This window comes from Crotalus tigris, unplaced genomic scaffold (assembly GCF_016545835.1).
Source record: "Crotalus tigris isolate CLP2741 ecotype Arizona unplaced genomic scaffold, ASM1654583v1 scf7180000023625.2024221, whole genome shotgun sequence".
NCBI classification, from domain to species: Eukaryota; Metazoa; Chordata; class Lepidosauria; order Squamata; family Viperidae; genus Crotalus; species Crotalus tigris.
This window is the reverse complement of record NW_024100087.1, coordinates 767652-790721: the sequence shown is the minus strand read 5'-3', so window position 1 is coordinate 790721 and position 23070 is coordinate 767652. Positions and strand designations below refer to the sequence as shown.

Below are 23070 nucleotides of genomic sequence, written 5' to 3'. Positions count from 1 at the left end.
TATAGTTTTGAACAAAACTGTTATCTGTCAAAATAGCTGCCCAGCGAGACTAAATATAACAAGGCCGATGTAAAATGTATTTCTGATTAAAGCAAAGTATAAGGTAATGCCTCTTCCCATTCCACTTACACCTGAAGCTTACAGTATTCTAAAACTGGTGAAACTGCTTCTCTGCAAATCAAATACTGACTACATAGCCCACACAGCTCAGGATAACAGCTTTATTATTTAATTTATTTAAGTGTACTAATGTTTGAAGAATAGCCAAAGCTATTACTGTAACCTTCCAAATTACCCATCATTTTTTGACTGATGTAAGCATTTCAGTCTTCCTAATAGCAGGGCTAGTCTTGAGATGGATGACTATAGGAAGAGTTGTCATAGCAGCCACTGTTGGGGACTTCGGATGTAATAAGCATGACAACCTAACAGCTTTAACAGTGGATACTCTCAAGTGTCCCTTAACATAGTTGTTATTTCACAGACCATATTTGCTAGAGAAATGCAGTAGTTCAAACAGCTTAATTAAAGATTTTAAAATTTAAGAAAATCAGTTGTTTGAATTAGGACCAAAAGGTTGGACCATTGATACAAAAGTCAAAGGGCTTTATTTTTTTTCTGCATTACATACCAATTAGAACTTCCAAATCATCTTCAGAGAAAGCTTTAGTGGTTCATTGGATGCCTTCATTCTGTCTAATTCTTGACTCACAGAAGAAAAATGGGAGACTGGATAATTATTCAGGCTCATGGGGTTTAAAGTGCACTACAATCCCAAAGACAATTAGAAAAGCTACAAATCATGAAAGGTGCCAATTTCTGGTTGTTCAGCAAACTTGTGCATATAATTATTTATGGTAACCTGCTGACTAAGCTTCTGTGTAAGAAACTGCTATGACTAGTTGTGTGAAAAGATTGCAGAATAGCTAATATGCACAGATCATTTCTTTTTGCAGGCTTCCACAATGATATGTGAATTGTGAATATGCATGTGAATAAAGTAGACCACTTTCTTCACACACACACACACACACACACACACACACACACGTATGTATGTATATAGTCATATATATGTATTGACACACACACACACACAAATGTGGGAAAGACAGCATGGCCACCAGATGGATTTGTAACTGGCTGACAAATTGTACTCAACATGTAGTCCTCAATGGAACTACATCTACATACATGGAGGGAAGTAATCAGTGGGGTACCCAAAGGTTCTGTTTTAGGCCCAGGACTCTTCAATATCTTCATAAACAATCTAGACAAGGGAATAGAATGGGAACTCATCAAATTTGCTGGCAATTGGAGAATTTGTACCCAGTTGTCCTCTATTCAACCATCCTTGGAATTTGCTTACTCTGTAAGCAATTTTTTTTCTGCATTTGCTGCCCTTCTTTGCTCTATTATTATTCATATTCAGATATAGAGCCCTGTTGTCATTATTTCCATATTGCATTTCTTTCATTTTCCTGGGAAGACAGTTAAATTGTTTATCTGAAATTTTAAAAATAGAATTTCTTCCCACTGTTTTAGTCATGAATGTCTTTTAACTCTTGCATCACTTATAAATAGAGCATAGTATTTTATCAGTATATACCTACTAATTATAGTATATAATAATTTACAGAATATGTAGTACTGAAATCTATCCAGGCAGCATGAACTCATCTTAGAGTTTTCTTTATAGTCTTCCAACAAGTGGGTTGTTTATGGCAATTCAGTCTGAAAGTATTCATCTTACAGATATATTAGGAATACAGACAATTAAAAGCATGGATTAAAAAGACAGGTAAATTTCACAAAAATGTCAAGAGTGATGTGGTTACAGAAAACTTTATGTGGCTTTGCTATCCAGATAGCTTTTATCCCTACTGGTCTTATAATGGAAGGCGTCTGCAACATATTTTATTAAAAGGCATGACATTTCATGAGATACAGCTTAGTTTATGTATTTAATAACATTTTCTACTTAGAAAAGGTGCTAATAAACTCCTCCTGATTTTTTTGCTATCTAGTTTAATGAAGAGAAGAACGAGGGGGGACATGATAGCAGTGTTCCAGTATCTCAGGGGGCTGCCACAAAGAAGAGGGAGTCAAGCTATTTTCCAAGGCGCCTTAAAGCAGGACAAGAAGCAACAAGTAGAAACTAACCAAGGAGAGAAGCAACCTAGAATTAAGGAGAAACTTCCTGACAGTTAGAACAATTAACCAGTGGAACAACCTGCCTCCAGAAATGGTGAATGCTCCAACACTGGAAGTTTTTAAGAAGAGACTGGACAGCCATTTGTCTGAAATGGTATAGGGTTTCCTGCCTGAGCAGGGGGTTGGACTAGATGATCTCTAAGGTCCCTTCCAACATTATTATTATTATTATTATTATTATTATTATTATTATTATTATTATTGACTAGCATGGCTCTCTTTCTATAATATATCAATAGTGAGACATTGCAGGATTGCTGGTATGTGCAGAACATTCCAGAATCATCTAAGATTTAATAGTTGGGTAATAAAAAGAAGATTTAGAATCTTAAAGGTAAAGGTTTCCCCTTTCCTGTTGTGTCTGAGTCTAGTTGATAGTACTAATCTCCATTTCTTAGCTGAGGGAGCCAGCATTGTCCGAAGACACTTCTGTGATCATGTGGCCAGAATAACTATAAGTTGAAGTACATAAAATGCTGTACCCTTCCTACCAAACTGGTATCTATTTACCTACTCACATTTGCATGGTTTTGAACTGCTAGATGGGCAGGAGTTGGAGCAAGTAATGGAAGCTCACCGAATGATGCAACACTCAGGTCTGAAAACTGGACTGTCAACTTTCCAGCTGACAAATCCATGCTAGGAAGACTAGATCAAAAGATCTGAGTAAAATGTCTGCAAAATGGGGCAGAACACAGAGGGTAATAGTTGATTAATAGTTTTGATTGGAGCGGTGCAGTGGCTCAGCAGTTAAGACACTGTGCTTGTTGGCTGAAAAGCCAGCAACCCGGGTTCATAACCCAAGCGCTGCATGATGGGATAAGCTCCCGTCCTCGCCCTTGTCAACCTAGCAGTTTGAAAGCATGCAAATGTGAGTAGATAAATAGGTACCACTTGGATGGGAAGATAGCAATACTCTGTGATGTCATGCTGGCCAGGTGACCACAGAAATGTCTTTGGACAGTGCTGACTCAATGGCCTTGAAATGGAGATGAGCACTGCTCCCTGTAATCAGCAACAACTAGTGGAGTAAAATCTGCAGGGATTCCTTTTACCTTTATTAATCAAGGTAATATCACCCTTGGATGATGAATAATTTTATTATAAGATTCAAGGATAAAAAGGATAGATAGTAGTTTATTGATTTGGGAAACTAAGTCCTTGGAAAAGAAATTCTTAGCAAATGTTGAAGAAAAATGAAATTGTGTGACAAGCCTGATCCTTGTCTCTTGTGCCATAGTACCTGCTTCAAATGTGACTGGGATATCAGCTCCATGCAGGAGAGATTTATAAAAATGTTTCAGTGACTAGTAAACCATTCCTAAAAAGTGAGTTAGACTACAAAAACAAGGCCAGCGTCAAGATTGATGAGATAACTGGCTGGCATAGCTGCTGCATTTGTATGCATTGCATGGCCTTCAGTTTTTAAAGGGGTGGGTGTAGAATACAACCAACCAGCAGTTGTTTTAACTGGTTCCAGATTAGCCATATCTTCTTCGTACAATGCTTAGCAGGAGATGGGACAAAGACAGCAACCAAAAGGAAAGTGCAATTTTCAGAAGAATATTGGTTCATTTTTATGATATAGCTTCCCCAGCCAAATCTATGTCAACCAAACAGCCTTTGGTTCTTTAAATAGCATTCAATTTATTATAATAGATCTTCCTCCTGGATTTCAAGTGCTGTGATCATTAGATCCTTGTCTTAATATTTCAGGTGTCCACTTGACTGAACCTCAGCATTGCCTAAATAACAGTAACCCCACTCTAAATATGCCAGAAAATTAAAGCAGCCTTCTTCAATATGTCCTCTAGGCGTGCCAATTTCCAGGAGTGGGGCTAGCTAGAGAATGTCATCCAACGCATCTGGGCTGCACCAAACTGGGAAACCACGTTTTAAAGAAGCCTCCGGTTCCCGGCGCTTCTCAGGCTCCTTCCTTGCACAGCAGCAATCCTCCTACGCATCTCCGCTAGCATCCTTCTCCCAGCTTGCTTGACTGGCCGCGTTTCAAGCCCCTTCCAAGCGCCAAGGCCCGCAGCAACCCACGGCGGCTTCCTCACTTTCTTCTTTCGCTACCCAACACTCGCTCCGCTCCGAGCAGCCGCCACTTCGGAAACTTTGAAGGCGGAGGTCCAGCGGGGAAGAACAGAGAAGCCGCCTTTCTCGGCTGGCTTAGTGGCGGCTTGGATTAAGCATTCAATTGGACGCTTCATTCGCGCAGTTCTAAGGGTAAAAATCAACGGCAAAGGGAAGCGCGGTTCGGTTGCCGCTCGGCGCTCCTTCCTCTCTAAAGTTTCGGGCTTCGCGAGCGGGATCCTCCGTCGCCCAGTTGTACTTCATTCTGCGGCGGGACGCTCGAAGTTTAAGGCTGTTCTTTCGAGGACTTCGAGATCGCTTGGTGCGGTCTAAGAAAAAGGCGGGTCCTTAGTTGAACGAGATTCTAGTTCTTATTCCTTGAGTTTAAACAAAACAAAGCAAAACGCCCGATAGCGCCTGCCATGTCCGAGGAGCGAGGGAAGACAGAAGAGTGATCCTGAACTATGCGATCCCTGAACATCACCCCGGAACAGTTCGCGCAGCTCTTGCGCGACAACAACGTAACCCGCGAGCAGTTCATCGCGCTCTATGGGCTCCAGCCCCTGGTCTACATCCCGGAGCTACCCGAGCGCGCCAAGCTGGCCTTCATCCTCACTTGCGCGGCCATATTCGGCCTGGCGCTCTTCGGGAACTGCCTGGTGCTCTACGTGGTGACCCGCCGCAAAGCCATGCGTACCGTCACCAACATCTTCATCTGTTCGCTGGCCCTCAGCGACCTGCTCATTGCTTTCTTCTGCGTCCCTTTCACTTTGCTGCAGAATATCTCCAATAATTGGCTGGGAGGTGAGCTGGAGAGGCTGCTTAGAGCCTCGTCCTAGCAGGCAGACAGTTTATCCGCCAGTAGTGTGTGTCCTTTGCTAAGAATCTGTGCCTCGAAGCTATCCCCACACATCTTTCTGGTTCCTTACGGTTGGGTTTCCTTTACACAGTATGCTTAGATGTGCAAAGAAGGGTTAGAAATGTGGGAACTGGGTGTCAGAATCTGACTTTGTAATAGAGAAAAAAATATTCTTACACCTTTGGAGAGGTAACCCCTTTGTCTTTTCTTTCTATTGCTCTTGTTGGGGGTGTATACGTGTGAATGGTAGATTACTTGTGTTTGCAAAAGTTCTTGCTTAATGGACAAATATCTACTTCATTCTTAACAGGTATATTGGCTTCAGTGCTGTGTTGGGGAATCTTGAACCTAATGTTAATTCTTCATGTTTGAGAATTCTCTACTGGCAAAAGTCAACTTGGTGCTGGACTTCAGTTCCCATAATCCCCAGGGTCAACACATTGGGAAATGCTGATTTCCATTTTACAACCATTCCTTGTTTTCATAACATTATTAGTAGTTCAATGCTAGAAGGTGAATATAATCCAATATAGCATTTATATGCTATATTGCATATAAACTTTTATATGCAATATAGCATATAAACTTTTTATATATATCTCAGATACAAGATGTAAATGATAATAGCATATAAACTTTTAATATATATCTCAGATACAAGATGTAAATGATAATCTTTCTAGGATCTAATTTCAATAGGCATAGTATTTCCTATGGATTAATGTCATGGTCATTTCTTTATAACTTGCCACGGCAGAATTAAAGTGTTCAGTAAAATGTCTTGACATTATTAGTACATAATTAAATATCATACTGTATGCATACAGTCAAACTTACAAATAAGTATAAATATATAACATTAGGTCACTTAGTATTTTAAAAGTATGCATTTGTTTTATCAGTATCTTAATACTGAACAATATTTTTCATTCTCAATTATCTACTGACTTTTTAAAACCTGGGAGTAGAATATTTGAGATTTTTGTGATGCTGGAAAGGACCTCTGCCTTTGCAGACCTAGTATTCTATTGAATTAGTTGTAGAAATGGATTGGTTTGATATTAATATTAATTTCATATTTGTAGTGGATGATGATCCACTGAATGATAGCACTCTGGATCCATATTCCCATCTTCCCTATCAGTATTAAAAATTGGTAAAAAATCATTCCATTCATTTCACTTCAGAATTAGGTTGCATGAGATGCTTAAGCTAATACTGTTATGTACCAAAAATCACAGCCCTGTGGTATTATTATAATGCACAATAATCAATCTTAAAACTGAACTAGAAATTAATTGGAATACGTTTATATGGGCGTCATCACCTATAGTCCTAGTCTGGGACAGCCTCCCCTTTTAACAGGTTTTATATGTTATCTTCTGAAGGACTAGATATTTTGCATAGTCAAACCAATCCAAGGTTTCCTTAATTAACTTTTATAAATTAAGTGCAGTAACAAAAACTGAAGCAAAACACATTTACCACTAGTAATTATGTTATATATGAATCAGTAAATAATATATATATATATATGCCATCAAATTGTTTTTGATTCTTAGTAACTACATACAGTAGGTACTCTCCATGATGATCTGTCCCTAACCTGTTCTTTCAAGTGTCCCAACTTATTAGGTAGGCTGATATTACTGAAAGAAGATAGTCTGTAGATATCCAGACCATGAACTATGGAGGACTTTGAAAATAAAAATGAACATTTTGAATTGCTTTCAGAAATAAAATAGGAATCGGTGTGGTGGGTTGATAGTGTGTACTTAACACCACATAACTGAGTCCATCCACCTTGCTGTTGGTTCATCTCCTGATTTTTTTAACCTTTCCCAACATTAGTCTTTTTTAGAGAAGTGGGTCTTTGCATAATGTGCCCAAACTGTATAGTGTGTGTGTGTGTGTGTAGATAGCTATGCTGATTGAAATGGATCTAAATAACCCATTTTCTTCCTCTTGCAGCTATAGCTTAACCACTTTCTCCACAACTTTCACCCTAAAGTGGAGGTTGGAGATGGTAATTGTCCAGTATATCGGCTTCTTAAGGAGGGATATGCTGTCACTTCTTTCAGAGAACAAATGTTCACAGGAAATCACACATATCACTTTTTTATCCTTACAACAGCTCTGCTCTAGGAACAAGAAAGACTTGGGAAAACCATTTAATTAGTTCATGGAAGAGATTTGTTTTAAACTTCCTGAATGTAGCTATCTTTGCTGAATTTGAATTCTGAATGGAGAATTTTAGTCTCTTTTCCTTGAAATACTTACACTGCTCCAGGGAATTTCTCTTTTATTATTGTATGATAATCAAAGTCTTATTTTTTATATTGTGCAATTAGGGATATAATTGTTATACGTTGCATTACACTCTTATCTTGTTGCACATGTGAATATTTAGCCTACTAGTTCCACATCTCAGAACTATTGCATTTTATGACTCCTTGAGGGCTAATAGTGAGCTTATGGTGCTGATTTTGGAAATTACTGCAGAAATGTTAAATGATGAATAAGAATAAGCCTTTCAAATATGGGCAAACTGTATCAGTGAAGTCTTTGTACTTAGAACTAATGTAGTTCATCAGTAAGTTTTCATGCCACTAAAGAGAGTTGTAAAAAAATCCATTTTGTATTTACATAGGAAAATCTGAGATGTTCCAAAGGTGTTCTAAAGAAATATTTACACACATAACTGTTTTTCTAGAATTGTCAGTAAGAGGAGATTGATTTCAAACAAAGCTACAAGAGTCCTGTAGCAAACTTAAATAAAATCACATCATTTGTATTAACCAAAGAAAAGGCTAAAATTACTGAATGCTACTTGATTAGGTTTAGACACTAACTGCAGGTAGTACAATGGAAACTGAGATTGAATTTTTTTATTGCTAAGCAATATGATTGTAAAATGTAAGATCACATGTCCATATTGTTTTGTGACAGCAATTCTAGCACTCAGTTTCTGGGTAACATGAGGACCACCCAAGTCATTAAGCAAAAACCTCATGTGATCATGACTTCTTACTTTCTGCTGGCTTTCCCATTGACTTTGCCGAAAAAATCAGATGCTGTGACAGCCAGAACTCCAAGGACTGGTTGTAAGTCCTCCTTGTTCTGCACTGTCATAACTTTGAACATTCACTTAATGAATAATGATAACCTGAGGACTAGCTGTAATGATGCTTTAAGAAATAATTTCACAAGACAGAATTACTATATCAGATTATGCAGAACTGAATGCATAATTAAGCTGAGTCATTATGCCTTTCTCCTCTTCATATCCTTTATCTGAAAAATGTTAAGGATTACTTGTTTTTTTTCAGAGAATAAGGTGAATATTCATTTAGTAGATGTAAAATAGCAAATCCTAAAGATTGCCCATGCTATTGGATTCCTTGACTCAAAAGAACAGGAATATTTCTGATTGTTTTTATATCTATATATCTCTATCTCTATCTCTATATATCCATCCATCCATCCATCCATCCATCCATCCATCCAACCATCCAACCAACCATCCCTCCATCCATCCCTCCATCCATCCATCCATCCATCCAGGATAAGCTTTCTCAGTGCTTTTTTTGTAAAAAAAAAAAAAAAAAAGGTGCCAGAACTCACACACGTTATACAACCCGCCTTGCCTATCCTACAAGGTTCCATCCAAAAAAGATGCTGGAACTCTGTTCTGGGCGTTCTATGACAAAAAAAGCCCTGAGCTTTTGCAACTCATTTTATTAGATCCAAGTGATGACGTATGCTGCAGTTCACAAAAATATGTGTTTTTAAATACAATTTATTAGTTGGAAAAGGTTTTACCAGACTCCTCTTGGTTTTTTGCTACCATAGATAACACAGTTCTCCTATTACAAATCCTTTCATGGATTGTTCCCTTGTAATATTAAACAGGTTTGTAAAACACAATAAGCTATAAGATATACATTTGGGACTGTACAGTCCAAATAGGGCCACTCATGATGGCAGGTCATAGATAACGTAGCAAACTAGAAAAGAAAGTGACAACTGGTCCCAGAATGCTGCCAAAAACCAAGTGAACATTCAAAAGTATGATAATATCAATGTTTGGAAAATAAATCCCTTAGATTGTTAGAAATCCAGTGAGTTATTGCAGAAGAATAGCAGAAAAGGCAAGGATTGGAAGTATTAGTGCTCTTTTGGTAGCAGGCTTAAAGTTGAAAAGTTTAACTCCAGGTGTGTCCAGGAGCAAAAGGAAAGTTTAATGTTGCACATAAGAAAGATGCCATTATTTATTTATTCAATCAGTTAGTAGTCAAATTTATATTGCTGTTCATCTTATGAAAGAGTGACTCTGGGCATTGCACATCAAAACTATAAAACAGTAACATAAAAAACAATTTTTATACATGAGATATCAGAACTGTGAATCAAGATGAAAGTAAACTTGATGGGATAAAAGCCGGAATACCAAATACTGAACACTGACATCCTGATGCTATTGATTAGCAGGCAGAATTATACAACCATTTCCATCTTTATTAAGGCTTAACAGGCAAAAGTAGTCTCTATATGTTAAAATCCTCTACCAGGATTTGGTTTGGATAATCTCTAAAGAGGATTGAATATATGAGGACTACCTATGTTAATGCAGCTCAGTAAGGATGGAAATGTTCACATTGTGACTTCTACTGCTCAGTAGTAATAATAACATCTGTAAAATCTTTATAAACTGCTCCATAAGTGGAGAAAGTTGAATCTTTTAGCATGAGGCCCAGACACATAAAAACAATAATCTGACAGTGTTTAAGGAAAGAAATATATTGTAATATCTATTGATATTAGCAGACCAAAATGGACTAGAATTGATTCAAAGCAGATTTTCTGTTGATAAGAAAATCATAGAGAAATAGTGTAGCTATTGACAAAATGGTGTCTATCAGTGACTGAATGCCTACCTTCTTCTAACAGCCTAAAAGATGCCTCTCTCTATGAATATCACCAGATGGGCCACAACAAAATTCAGTTGGCAAGATGGTCTGCAAGAAAAATGGGGAGGCATTCTTAAGTCAACAAAAACCTGAACATCTTGAAAAAATACAGCTTAAACTAAAATAAAAAGCATCTGACCAACACGATAGCAATAGATCATGTGGTTATATAGTGAATGAACATAAAGAATAGAGTTAACAGACTGAATCTGATAAATAAAATTCATGAAGCATAGAAAGCTGATATAGTGATATAAACAAGAGAAAGCATAAATACATGCATAGAACTATAAAAAATAAAATCCAAATTGATGCTATGTATGAAAATTTCATAACCAAATTAGAGTCAGACATATTGGAAAGTGAAGTCAGTCTCTAGAAAATATTGCTAAGAATAAGCAGATGTTGAAATATCAAGATTGGGAATAGTGCTAGCAACAGGAAATATTATATTTTAATAGTAACATATGACTCATATGATTCTTTATCGCATGATGCTTTAATTATTCAGCCATTGTAAAAGAAAATACTACACTCTTCATTGCTATATGTACACTCATCTGGAAGTGCTACTTAAGTATCTGTGTGAAGCAAATTTACTTTAGGAATCATAGTTGGCATAAAAGTTTTCTATTCCCTTCTGCATTTTATACTCTGTGAAATGAATTTATAATTATTTTTATGTTCCATGATAATCAGGAATACTTGATTTCCTAGGAAGCTCTGGGAAATAAAGCAGCAGAAGAGATCCTTGAAAAAGCTGGGGGCAAATCTCATTAGATATATGAGGGTTTTTATCAAAACCAGAATTAAGGACTACATTGTGATGAAGAGAGGGCAGTATTGGAGATCTTTACATTATAGGTTTTAAACAAGCATATGTGTTCCAGAAGTCCTAAAATGAATCTATAATTAATAACTGGCCAAACAATTCATTAAGTAATCGTTGAAATTAAAGTATAAAAGCTATCAAATAAGTAGCTGACATTTTATATGGAATATAGTACAAATATCTGAAACCAACGTTCAAACACTCAAATAACAAACAGTAATAATTTGAGTGAGAGGCAAAGATTTCAGAAAGAAGCATATTTATTTTAATAGAAAACAGCAGGAGATTCAGGGAGTAACATATTTAATTTAGACTTTAAATTCAAAACTTAATTCAAGAGGAAAATGGCCTGGAGTCCAAAGATAGCACACTGAGTACAGAGTGAGATAAAAGCAATAATATAAGAAAATGACATCAGAAATGGATTACTTGCCATCAATTCTTACTAACTATATAAAGATAATCTTCAACTTATGACCAAAATTGGGAACATAACTTCCATTACTACTGTAAGTGATGTGGTGGTAAAGCAAGACATCAAATGACAGCAATGCTTAACAGCAATCTCGGCACTTGCTGTTGCCATCATTAACTGAGAATCATGAGTTGTTAAGCAAGCACCCATCCCAATCCAAGCTATTCTCAGCTTAGTCCTTCCCATTTCCAAGTCTCAGTACAGTAAGGGAATGACTTCCACTGTCCCACCCTTGTGTCTCCCTCCTTTATATGCACTTTGGTCCCTTGCCTTCCTTGGCTCACACAGTGCCAGGAAGTCCAGGCCCAATCCAGGGCAGTTGCATAAAGCAGAAGCAAACAAAAAGCAGTGCCAGATCCTTGGTTCAGTAAGAAGCCCAGCTCAGTGCAGTGCAAAAGGACTTCTTGGCATGAAGGGCAAGGCTGAGCATGCCTTGTCAGTAGCGGGAGCAAGAAGATGTTGAAGTTCAGAGTGGCAGGGGCAAAAAATCATAGATGGAGGAGATGGGTGGGTGGGTGTTGAAGTGGGATGCATACCCATTTAAGAACCCAACCCATTAACCCAAGATTAATGATGATAATAGTGTCGGGATTGCTGTCGCTAAGTGTCTTGGTCATGTGATGTCTCATAATTGTATTTCTTAGCAATAGAAATCTTGTCTCAACTTTAGTTGTAAACCAAGGATTACCTTTTTATAGTTGGTAAGAACTGATGACACATCAATCATTTCCCATGCCATTTTCTTATATCCATACTTTTATCTAATTTTGCATTCAGTGTGCTACTCTTTGGACTCCAGGCCGTTTTCCTCTTGAATTCAGTTTGCTGTTCTCTACACTCTGAATTAAATATGTTACTCCCTGAAGCTCCTGCTTTTTTCTGTTAAAATAAATATGCTTCTTTCTGAAATCTTTGCCTCTCTCAAATTATTACTCTTTGTTATTTGAGTGTTTGAATGTTGGTTTTAGATATTTGCTCTATATTCCTGCTTTTTGACTGCCTTTCTACTTTAATTTCAAAGTTTACTTAATAAATGGTTTGACCAGTTATTAATTATAGGTTCATTTTGGGGCTTCTGGAATACATATGCTGGTTTAATAACCTCAAATGTAAAGATTCCCTCTACTGCCATTTAGACCTTAATCTTTGCTTTTGATGAGAACCCTCATATGTCTCATTAGATTTGCTCCCAGCTTTTTCAAACATCACTTTAAGGATCTGTTCTGCCACTTTATTTCTCAGAACTTCTCAGTAAATCAAATATTCCTCATTATCATCATACATAAAAATAACTATAAATACATTGCCTAGCATATTGCAGCCTTAGAATATTGCAGCAATAGGTATCATTATGGCAAATATTTTATGATATTTTACAATAACACTTTGTATAGATTATAGTAGTGAATTTATTAGCAAACCAGTGATTGTTGAAAAGTTAAAAAAAAAGATAAAATCATGATCTCTGTATATAATTGAGTTCTAATTGATTATTTTGAGGATAACAACAGGTAGCTACATATTTATCTTTTTTAATGTTTTAGTTTTATTACATGTTTTGTTGTTTTATGTATTATAAAGAATTATGGTCTATTACATACCTCCATACCTGTCCCCTTAAAAGTTGGATACAAATCTAATTTTGCCTCACTATTGAACAATCTCTGATTATTTTAAATCAGGAGGGGAATCAATAAATTCCCAGTTTTGGGGAAAAAAATCCAAGGTTGTTTATATACAATCTTGGACTTGATTTTTTTAACTTTAGTATTGATTTTGGTTTAGTACTCTAGAATGTGTTCATATGTGTGTTCATGTGTGTGAACAGCTCCTACAATTATCCAAAATGGTATTGCTGACTGGGAATGTCAAACTTGTATTCTTGACATCTGCTGGGCACACAGTTTGGCTTTGGGAAAAGTTGCACTAAATCATAAACTATGTATTACAAATTGCAAGGGAAAGACTGCATGTAATATTGATGACTAGATAGTTGATTAGCATTTATAGGAATCACAACCATTGATCACTGATTTTATTTAAATATAATTTTGTTTACATGTTACTTAGATTTAGTATATGGAAATGGAAATTGTAAGGGACAGTTTGGTGTAGTAGTTAAGGCATTGGATTAGAAACTAGGAGACTATAAATTCTAAGCCAGCTGAGTGACCTTGGTTCAGCCACTTTCTTTCAACCTTAAGAAAGAGGCAATGGCAAACCACTTCTGAAAAACCTTGCCAAGAAAACTGCAGGGAGTCCAGGCAATCTCTGAGACCTGGACATGATTGAAGGGAAGAAAAAGAAAGGGAAATTGTAGTTTTCATTCTATCTTTATTTTGAAAATAAAAAAGGAAGCTGAATTATAGCAGTTTCATTACAAGATGTTGGAGAGGTTACATCAAGCTAGGGCCTGCCCTCTCATATTTTATTGGAATTTTATCTCATTTTCTCTACATTTAAATTACATTTTGAGTCTGGTCTATTGATGTTTGATATAATGTTTTTCTTTATAGTATAATAGCCTTTTGCTCATTTTAAAACATCACTTTGCCACATACTAACTGAATATTCAGCACTATAGTTGGGTAGTCACTTGTCCTCAAATCTTATCCTAAAACCAACATTGATCTGACTGATGTTTAATGAGCTATAATTGCCATTCATTACATACAAGACCTTGTGAATGATTCTGTAGAGCAGCGGTTCTCAACCTATGGGTCACGACCCCATTTGAGGTCGATCGACCATTTCATGGGGGTCACCAAGCAAGGCTGTCCGCCATTTTTTCCCCTTTTCCGGTGGGTGCCTTACCTCCCTTGGGCTGGGCCAGCTGGTGGCCCAGCCGGTGGTCGGCCTGCTCCGTCTCTGCTGCTTGCCAGCTACGCCTTGGCCAGCGCAGGGGGCGGCACCATGCATGCGTGGTGCTTCTGGGCAGGGAAAGTCCTTGACTTACGACCGATTGGGTAGTCCTCGACTTATGACCAGTTTAGTCCTCGACGTACAACCGGTTTAGTCCTCGACTTACAACCAGTTGGGGGTCGCGGCATTAAAAAGGTTGAGAACCACTGCTGTAGAGATAACAGCTAGGGCTTTTCATTGTAACTGAGAAAGGAATAGTTTATTTTTCTGGGGGGGGGGAAGGCCAAATACCTTTTATTTAAGTGCCTAAGTGCAGATGATTTGTGTTGCTCTTAACAAAGAGGCAAAGTTGATTTGTAAATGAGCTTGAGGAAAAGCATCACCTTCTAAATGGAGTGGAATAAAAACTAGGCATTTATAGTACCTGACAAAATAAAGCTATTTGGGAATGCTGAATGATAGACATTAGCCATTGTAATATTAGATTAACTAGTATGGCTGCATTAATTTTAATGGCATTACAAGATAGTGGAAAGGTTGCACAAGGTTATCAGTCCTAAATGACATGCAGTTACCTCTGCAGCACTTTTGCAGTTATGATAGTTTCTCTGTCTCCTCTCCCATCTTTCACCTCCCACTACTTCTTTCAAGACAAGGCTTTTCAATTTGAATCAGTTAGGCTGCAGCTTTGTGATAGAAAGTAATGCTAAGAGTACTGAAACAAACACTTCGCATAATTGGTTGAGCCAGTTTGTGGAAATGTTTTCTTCAAGCATCTTCCTGTTAGTTTCAATGTGATGAAATTAAACATTCAGTATATTGCATTCTATAGTCAGTGTTTCTCACTACAGTTACAATGTTTCTATTGTTTATTTCAGAGGATTTTACTGTGAAGACAACCATGCTCATTCACCAAAGACAGGAGAAAAAAAAAGAGGAAGCATTTCCTTGCTTTAAATCAGTTTCTGTTAAACTTTATGACAGATACCATCAAATAGTCGTGGGCAAGATAATTTTAATGTTGTTGTGATTTTAGAAGAAGTGTAGGTACAATTCATAATGTTGCTTAGTGCTAGATTCAAATGGCATTCCTTGAAAACTTTCAGTTGAGATGTTTTGTATTATTATCCTTACTTTATTAAAAAAAATATTGGAAAAGTCATTACCATGTTTATCCACCTTTAAAAAAAACCAGAAAAAGCAAATTATTTTTTAAGCAAGTGTGCCTATTGAACTTAGTATTAATTAAGTCAGGGCTTAATCCACACAATTCAAAGAAATTACTTCTTACTCAAAATTGATGTTGCTTCTTGAAATGTTGCCTGTTTCTTGCTAAATAAATAAATCAGTATGAAGGCAATATCTATTCTGTTAAAGCCTTAGTTCAACCAACTGCTCTGGAGTTCTTAAATTGTCCTTCTAAGTTGTCCTTCCATAAAGTGACCCTGCAGGCTTAGGAAATCAGACAAGATCAATAGATATGGCCACCTGCACATTTCTCAGAAATAAGAACAAATAAACAATATAGTTGAGCCTGGTTCTGAATAAATTAATAATAAATTAATAATCTGATTAATTTCTTTTCTTATAGGTGCTTTTGTCTGCAAGATGGTGCCATTTGTGCAATCTACTGCAATAGTTACTGAGATTCTTACAATGACTTGTATTGCTCTGGAAAGGTATAATGGCATTGTTCACCCTCTAAAAATGAAATGGCAGTACACCAACAGAAGAGCATATACAATCTTGGGTAAGGTCCCAGACAATTTTGTTACTTGCTTTTAACCTTTTCTTTCTTTTTTTAAAAAGAATACTCATATAATAAAAAAAAGAAAAAAGAAAGGAAAAAAAAAGAAAAAAGAAAAAAAAAGAAAAAAGAAAAAAAAAGAAAAGAAAAACCGAATTGTTAAGCTCATACAATATTAGAGTAACAATGGTCTGCAAAGCTGAGTGTTGTCATTACTTTGGCTGCTGACTTTTGTGAAAATAAAAAATCTTAAATTCCTTAACCAAAGCTCCTTTGGAAAAAAACATTTATTTGCATATTCTGCGACATTAATTCTAAATACATGTCTTATTCCTATTATGCAATGGTGATAATTTTGTGTAAAGAAGAGAAGAAAAAGACAAATGTCTAATGATTTTATTTAAATATTTTAGTATAATCTAGTATTTTTAGATTAGAACTTCTTGAAATAATTCTAAATCTCATTCAGACATTTAGGCTAAGTCAGAACAATGGGTCCGTTGACATTTTGCCCATAGTCTCATCTTTAATTTCTCAGCCTTCAAGCAACAATTAATCTTGCTTTATCAGGTTCCCATATGCAAAAGGTATTTTTATGTTTAGGCTAATAGAAATAGAAATCCACTGAATCAACCTAGGAAGTCATGAGTGATTGACAAGGAGACAATTTGCACAGGGATTTGAATGAGAGCTAATGGATACAATTTTCCTCTGACTTTTAAAGTTTTTCCTAATTCTACTAATAACTGGACTAGTAGTGTACAGAATAGAATGACAAATATTGACTAGCAATGCATCAACAATGAAGTAATAAGTATATGCATTCAAAAGACTTTGGACTACATGAACATTCTTGTAAGTGCTAACACTGTCAATACCTTATCTTACTTAAGTAGCACTTATCTAGAATGAATTTTATTTTTAATGAATGAGAAATGGAGAAATACAGTACAGGTAGTCCTTGACTTATGATCACAATTGAACCCAAAATTTCTGTTGCTGAGTAAAACATTGGTTAAGTGAATTTTGCCTCATTTTATGATCTTTCTTGCCACAGTTGTTAAGTGAATCATCACAATTGGGAAAATAATAACATGGCTGTTAAGTGAATCTGGCTTCCCCATTGACTTTGCTTGTCTGTAGGTCACAAAAGGTGATAACATGACCCCAGGAAAGCACAACCATCATAAATATGAGTCAGTTACCAAGCGTCTGAATTTTGATCACATGATCATGGCGATGCTGCAATGGTCGTAAGTGTGAAAAACAGTCATAAGTCACTTTTTTCAGTGCTGTTCTAACTTGAAATGGTCACTAAATAGACTGTTGTAAGTTGAGGACTACCTGTAGTTAGAATTTCCATTGAACAGTAATATTTTTCGTCCCCAAATATTTGTCTTTTTTTTTTTAAAAAAAATACATCAAATCTATAGGATTCTGTAATTAATCCTTCTTTAAATAAAGCTCATTGTTTTAAATCTTCTGAGAGTACATGAATTTTTTTTTAATCTCACCTTTCATTTTGATCATGTTTCATATACTGGCTAATGTTAAAAACAACTACCAAATGTTATTTTAATTTCCTGTGTTGTTTTTGTCAAATCGCTAACAACTTTTTACTTTTAGGCATTGTTTGGCTGTTGGCTGCTGCTGTTGGTTCACCAATGTGGCATGTACAAAGAGTGGAGGTATGGTTGTGTTGTACACTTGCACTTATTCAGGCTAGTAATTTGGGATGTTTTGTGTAATATGGTTTAGGAGCTGAATATAATCTGTAATAAAAATGTAAGAATCACTTTTCATGTCTGCAGGATTTGATAAATGTCAAAAAGTAGAGCGATTGAAACTACCTTTATAAAAATATGCATCACTTGTGCAACACCATAAAAATGGACTGAGCTTTAACCTCAGCATGGCGGCCATCATCTTGACTTTTCTGACTATATGCTGCACACACTCCTGCTTTGTAGCACAAAGTTAGAAATAGCATTTATGATAATTATACATTGACATTCTGCAGTAGAAATCAAGTCAGTTGATGGAAATCATAGTATCACATAGACAAATTTAATTGGGTTGGAAATATATACAGGTAATCCTCATTTAGCGATTGCCTCATTTAGTGATTGTTTACAGTTATGATGGTGATGAAAAAGTAAATTTACAATCATTTTTCATATTTATGACCTTCACAGTTCTATAAAGCAAAGTAAAGCTGAAGTCAGATCATGAGCAGTTTCACTTAGTAAAAGCTTGCTGGTCCCAATTACGGTTGCTAAATGAGGACTACCTCACATATGCAAATTATACACAGAGTAAAAAAGCCATTTGTGGTCATAAAATTACAGTTTTCTACAGATAAACCAGATTTGCTTATTAAGTACAAAATGGGGTGGCATGCATGCTTATTCCCTTATTTTTTATTGATATGTATAGATAAGTAGTCTAAGCTTGGATGATTTAATATGAGATCCACATTTAGAGTTATAGTTTCCTATGGATGAACATTCCATCTTTGGACATTTTTTCTTACAGATAATATATTGAAAGAGGAATCTGTACTAACCTCTGCTTACTGTGTTTCAGAATAAATATGACTTCCTTTATGAAAAGAAATATGTTTGCTGCTTGGAAGAATGGCCAAGTCCTGTCCACCAAAAAGTTTATGCCACTTTCATTTTGGTCATTCTTTTTCTTCTCCCATTGATGCTGATGATATTGCTGTATAGCAAGATTGGTTATGAGCTCTGGGTTAAAAAAAGAGTTGGAGATGCTTCTGTTCTCAAGAGCATTCATGCAAATGAGATGTCTAAAATTTCTCGGTTAGTATATATAATTTTATCTATATCATTTTGCTATGTTAAAAAAATTATTATATTGCTTCCTGTAATTTTAATATCATTTTTATATTACTTCTTATAAATTAATATTTTCTTATTCCCTAGGATTCTTTAAAAACATCAGTGAGCTTATGGACATTGAATATTTGCTAAACAAGTTTTCCCTGAAGTCTAATTTTAGGGATTTATCTTTTGAATGAAGCTTTATAGAACAAAACTACATGTAACTAACAAATATACCTGGAAAATTACTTAAGACATAATTAAATGTGAAGAAGAAGAAGAGCACTCCAATAAAGCACTGAGGGATTCTTCCGTTTGTTATTTGCAGCGTCTTGGTCATTTATATTATGATGTTCTTTTATATTAGTATGCTCACTCCAGCTTCATGGACTGAAGAGTTGCAAGTCAAAATTCTGGGAAGGAGGGAGATAGGGAGAGAGTATGGGTATAGGTGTGGATATTTAAGTGAAAATCCAATTATTCCAGAGATGGCCTTCCAAAATGTTTTCAGAGTTCATAGAGCCTTATAAAGATTGTTTAAATTCCAGTATAAGATTAAATTATAGCTTAAATAGCTATAATTGATGACTGGGCTCATGCACTGTGTGGATCCATAAATTATAATTTACAAATCAAAATGTCTGGATTCGTACAAAAGCCAAAATATTGCCACGCAAACTATTTTATGACTTAACATATGAATCCATCTCTTAATTACTTCTACTATTCATTTCAAAATGGCAGGATTTTGTTTATTTTCCTACGTTGAATTATCCTGTACTATAATATCCTCAATACCATCTGCTTAAGACTTCCTGTAGACACTGCTACATCCATTACCAGCCTGTTCTATAAGATTCACTGGACAGGGCTTTCTCCTTGTTCCAGTAGCTACATAGCATGACTGGTGAAAACAGATCAAGGGCTTTCTCAATGGCCATGGCACTTTAGGAGACCAGGATAAAACTGTCTCTAGCAGTTGGCTTGCCTAGTTTATTTACTTATTGCATTTGTATTTTACCTTCTGGGAGCTCAAAAAGTAGATTTTTACCCATGTTTTATCCCACTCATACCTCTGAAAGGTACCATGTGCAAAAAGAGAATGATTGAACTAAAGTCATATTGTGACACTATGACTGTTTGAGAACTTTACTTGGATTCCCAAAATTCATGTTCCATCTTTTAGCTCCTAATTTACGTAGTTTCGTAAATGAATAAATATAAGCCACGAGGTCTAAATGATGGAGGTGGTAAAATCATACCATTAAACTATTTTAATTTTGGATTGCCATATTGCCTGCCTTCTTGTTTAGAGAATGTTCTCAAGAAGGACAGTATATAATTTATTTTAAAAATAAAATATTAAACATTTAACTATATATATGAAAATAGGATGCTCTCCATGCAAAAGTATCTTCCTTCTTCCTGAGATCTAGTTTTTCCTCCTACAAATTATTTGTATTGTCTTCTATCAAAATGCTTTCGATCAACAGTCCAAACTATCTCTCTTTTCAGAAAAAAGAAGCGAGCAATCATGATGATGGTGACTGTGGTGGTTTTGTTTGCTATTTGTTGGACACCCTTCCATGTAATGCACATGTTGATAGAATACAGTGAGTAGTTTGTTTTTATTAAATAGTAGCAGAGAAAGGATTATTTTGTTTAAAGAAAACAAACAAGACAATATGTTAAACTACACTAGAATATTGAATTTTATAATAAATGTATTCCAATAAAGACAATTTTTCATGTTTACTGGGATGTATGAGTCAAGCATAATACAATTTAATAAATAAGTAGTTCCCTGCAATCTATTATTAAAAGCATCTTATTTATATATAATTTTTATATATATTATGTTTGAGTACATATATCTATACACATAGAGAATGTGGGAAGTTGCCTGAGGGATTTCTGCCTAATAATGATAGTGAAAGAATATGATTCATACTGTGGTTGTTTTCAGGATACCAGAATTAAAAAAATATTGAAATATTGTATATGGCAATCATATTTTAATATTGTTTCATTTGATTAAATGTATATCTATTTAAAACAGCATTTAAATTCCTGTTGACAAATGCCTATCAATGTGAATATTTTACTAGGCAATGCTTGATCTTTAGTTTTATGCCTCTCTTCCTAGTGAACAAATTTAGTCATAAGTAATGGAAGATCAATAGTGCAGTTTTATACATATTATAAATGAAGTAAATAATGTAGTTGGATAAGTAGACTTTTTCTATCATAGGTGTAAAAGAGCAAGTTTGGTGTAGTTGTTAAGGCATTATTTAGAAACTGGAAGATCATAAGTTCTAGTCCTGCCTTAGGAACTAAGCCAGTGGGTGATCTTGGGCCAGTCACTTTCTGTTAACCTTAGCAAGGAGACAGTGGCAAACTACTTCTGAAAATTGAAGGGACTTGTTCAGGCAATCTCCAGGAGTCAAAAGTTTACTTGAAAGCACACAAACACACAAAAACATAGGCATAGGCTTGTTTGTTTGTAAGGCGTGAGCCAGTTTATTAGTCATCAGCTTAAGTTATTAACTATAAATTATGCATTTGTTATGTATATGGCAAATAAAATTTTAATAGCATGCTTCTTAATGAATTTTGTGAAATGTCTTATAATTAATTTCATTCTGGAGTAAATGGTTTTTTATTTCTATGGTTCAGATACATAATGAGATAAATGATGAATAGATAATTCATGTACCATTGAAGAAATGCTTAAACATATTTTTCTCTGTGTAGGTAATTTTGAAAGAGAATATGATGATGTCACTATTAAGATGATATTTGGAATTGTTCAGGTAATTGGATTTGCTAATTCTATTTGCAATCCAATTGTATATGCCTTTATGAATGAGAACTTCAAGAAGAACTTTCTTTCTGCCATTTGCTTTTGCATTATGAAAGAAAACTTGTCTCCATTCAGACAACACAAAAACTTGAAAATCACAATGATGCAGCATGAGGAAGGGGTCTGTAGAAGAGAGTTGGTCTCCCTGCAAGAGACTAGAAGAGAAGCATTCAGTGAAGGGAACATTGAAGTAAAGTTCTATGATCAATCCTTTCCCAAAAAAATCTCTGGAAGACATCTTGCTTTGTCCTCATCAGAATTCACTGGGCACACTTCCCTGGAATCCTAGCAAAAATAGATCTTTGTGTTCCAATATTTGACAATGGTTTTTCAAATGTTATATTTAAAATGCTTTGCTAAATATACATAATACGAAGATGTTTTGTGTCTGCCTCAATTAAGGCTGCTATACCAGGTAAAGATATGGTCATCACAGCATAAGGCAAATAGCCCACAATGGTTGATTTTCATTGCCTGAGACTGTTTTCTTTTTCCATTTGTTTTTTAAAAGATTTATGTCATTTTCTCTTGTTTTATTGTGTGTTCATTTGCTAGATGAACTGTATTTGGACTATATGTTGCCTTATTGCCAATCAGTGTATATAATAGAACAAATTGCAAAGAAACCTATGATCAGAAATCATAGTTATGAAGCTATTTGATATCCTAAAAGTCAGTATTTGGTTATTTTTTTTAAATGAATGTTATTTAATTATTGAATGTTTCCATCTTGAATAACAAAGAAAAACAACTGGAAACTGCATCCTCTATGGAAGCAGAGATGCATTTCTTTAAGCAACCTTAAAACCAATTCAGAAATCTTTCTTTGATTTCAGTGGATCTGAATATCAGCTATTAATTAAACACTACATAACATAGTTGATATGGTGAAGTCAATGTTAGTCTGATAAGGAATAAAACTAATGGCACTGGCTTTCCAAGACACACAACAATGTTGATTAAAAGCAATTCAGGATCTGGCATGGCAGATCTTCTCAACAGATTAGATTGCAAATACTTTTCTCCAAAAGTAAAGAAATTTGACAGTAAAAGCACATAAATGCTAATAAGTAGCAAAGTTACCACTTACCCTTCAGTGTTGAATTACTGCTATTGGCATAATCAGCTTTGAATTGTTATTTCACCCAAAAATAAATGCTGGAGGAGCAGGAAGCTTTGCATTTGCTGCAGAATGAAAAGACAGCTTGCCAGCACAGCAAAACTATTTCTATTGTCCATAGACAAGGATGAATGTACAAATAACCTGCAACTGAATTCTGATTTCAAAATATCCACTAGCTGATTTGTTTCTTTTTGTTAGAAATTTGT

At 35.4% G+C, this 23070-nt stretch overlaps 1 protein-coding gene across 1 annotated transcript; it reads left to right on the top strand.

Moving 5' to 3' along the window:
- Positions 1 to 4244: 4244 nt before the first annotated feature.
- QRFPR (pyroglutamylated RFamide peptide receptor) lies at positions 4245 to 22778 on the top strand. The gene is made up of 6 exons (XM_039320213.1): positions 4245 to 5094; positions 15880 to 16038; positions 17662 to 17723; positions 18622 to 18857; positions 20394 to 20491; positions 21633 to 22778. Exons 1-6 carry the CDS (start codon positions 4755 to 4757, stop codon positions 22028 to 22030), a joined length of 1293 nt encoding a protein of 430 aa, XP_039176147.1. The 5' UTR covers positions 4245 to 4754; the 3' UTR covers positions 22031 to 22778.
- The last annotated feature ends 292 nt before the right edge of the window (positions 22779 to 23070 follow it).

Excerpts from the sequence above, each read along its gene's own strand:
- QRFPR (XM_039320213.1), top strand. The coding sequence starts at position 4,755 with ATGCGATCCCTGAACATCACCCCGGAACAGTTCGCGCAGCTCTTGCGC. Across the intron at positions 5,095-15,879 it reads CTCCAATAATTGGCTGGGAG|GTGCTTTTGTCTGCAAGATG; the intron begins GTGAGCTGGAGA and ends CTTTTCTTATAG. Across the intron at positions 16,039-17,661 it reads AAGAGCATATACAATCTTGG|GCATTGTTTGGCTGTTGGCT; the intron begins GTAAGGTCCCAG and ends TTTTACTTTTAG.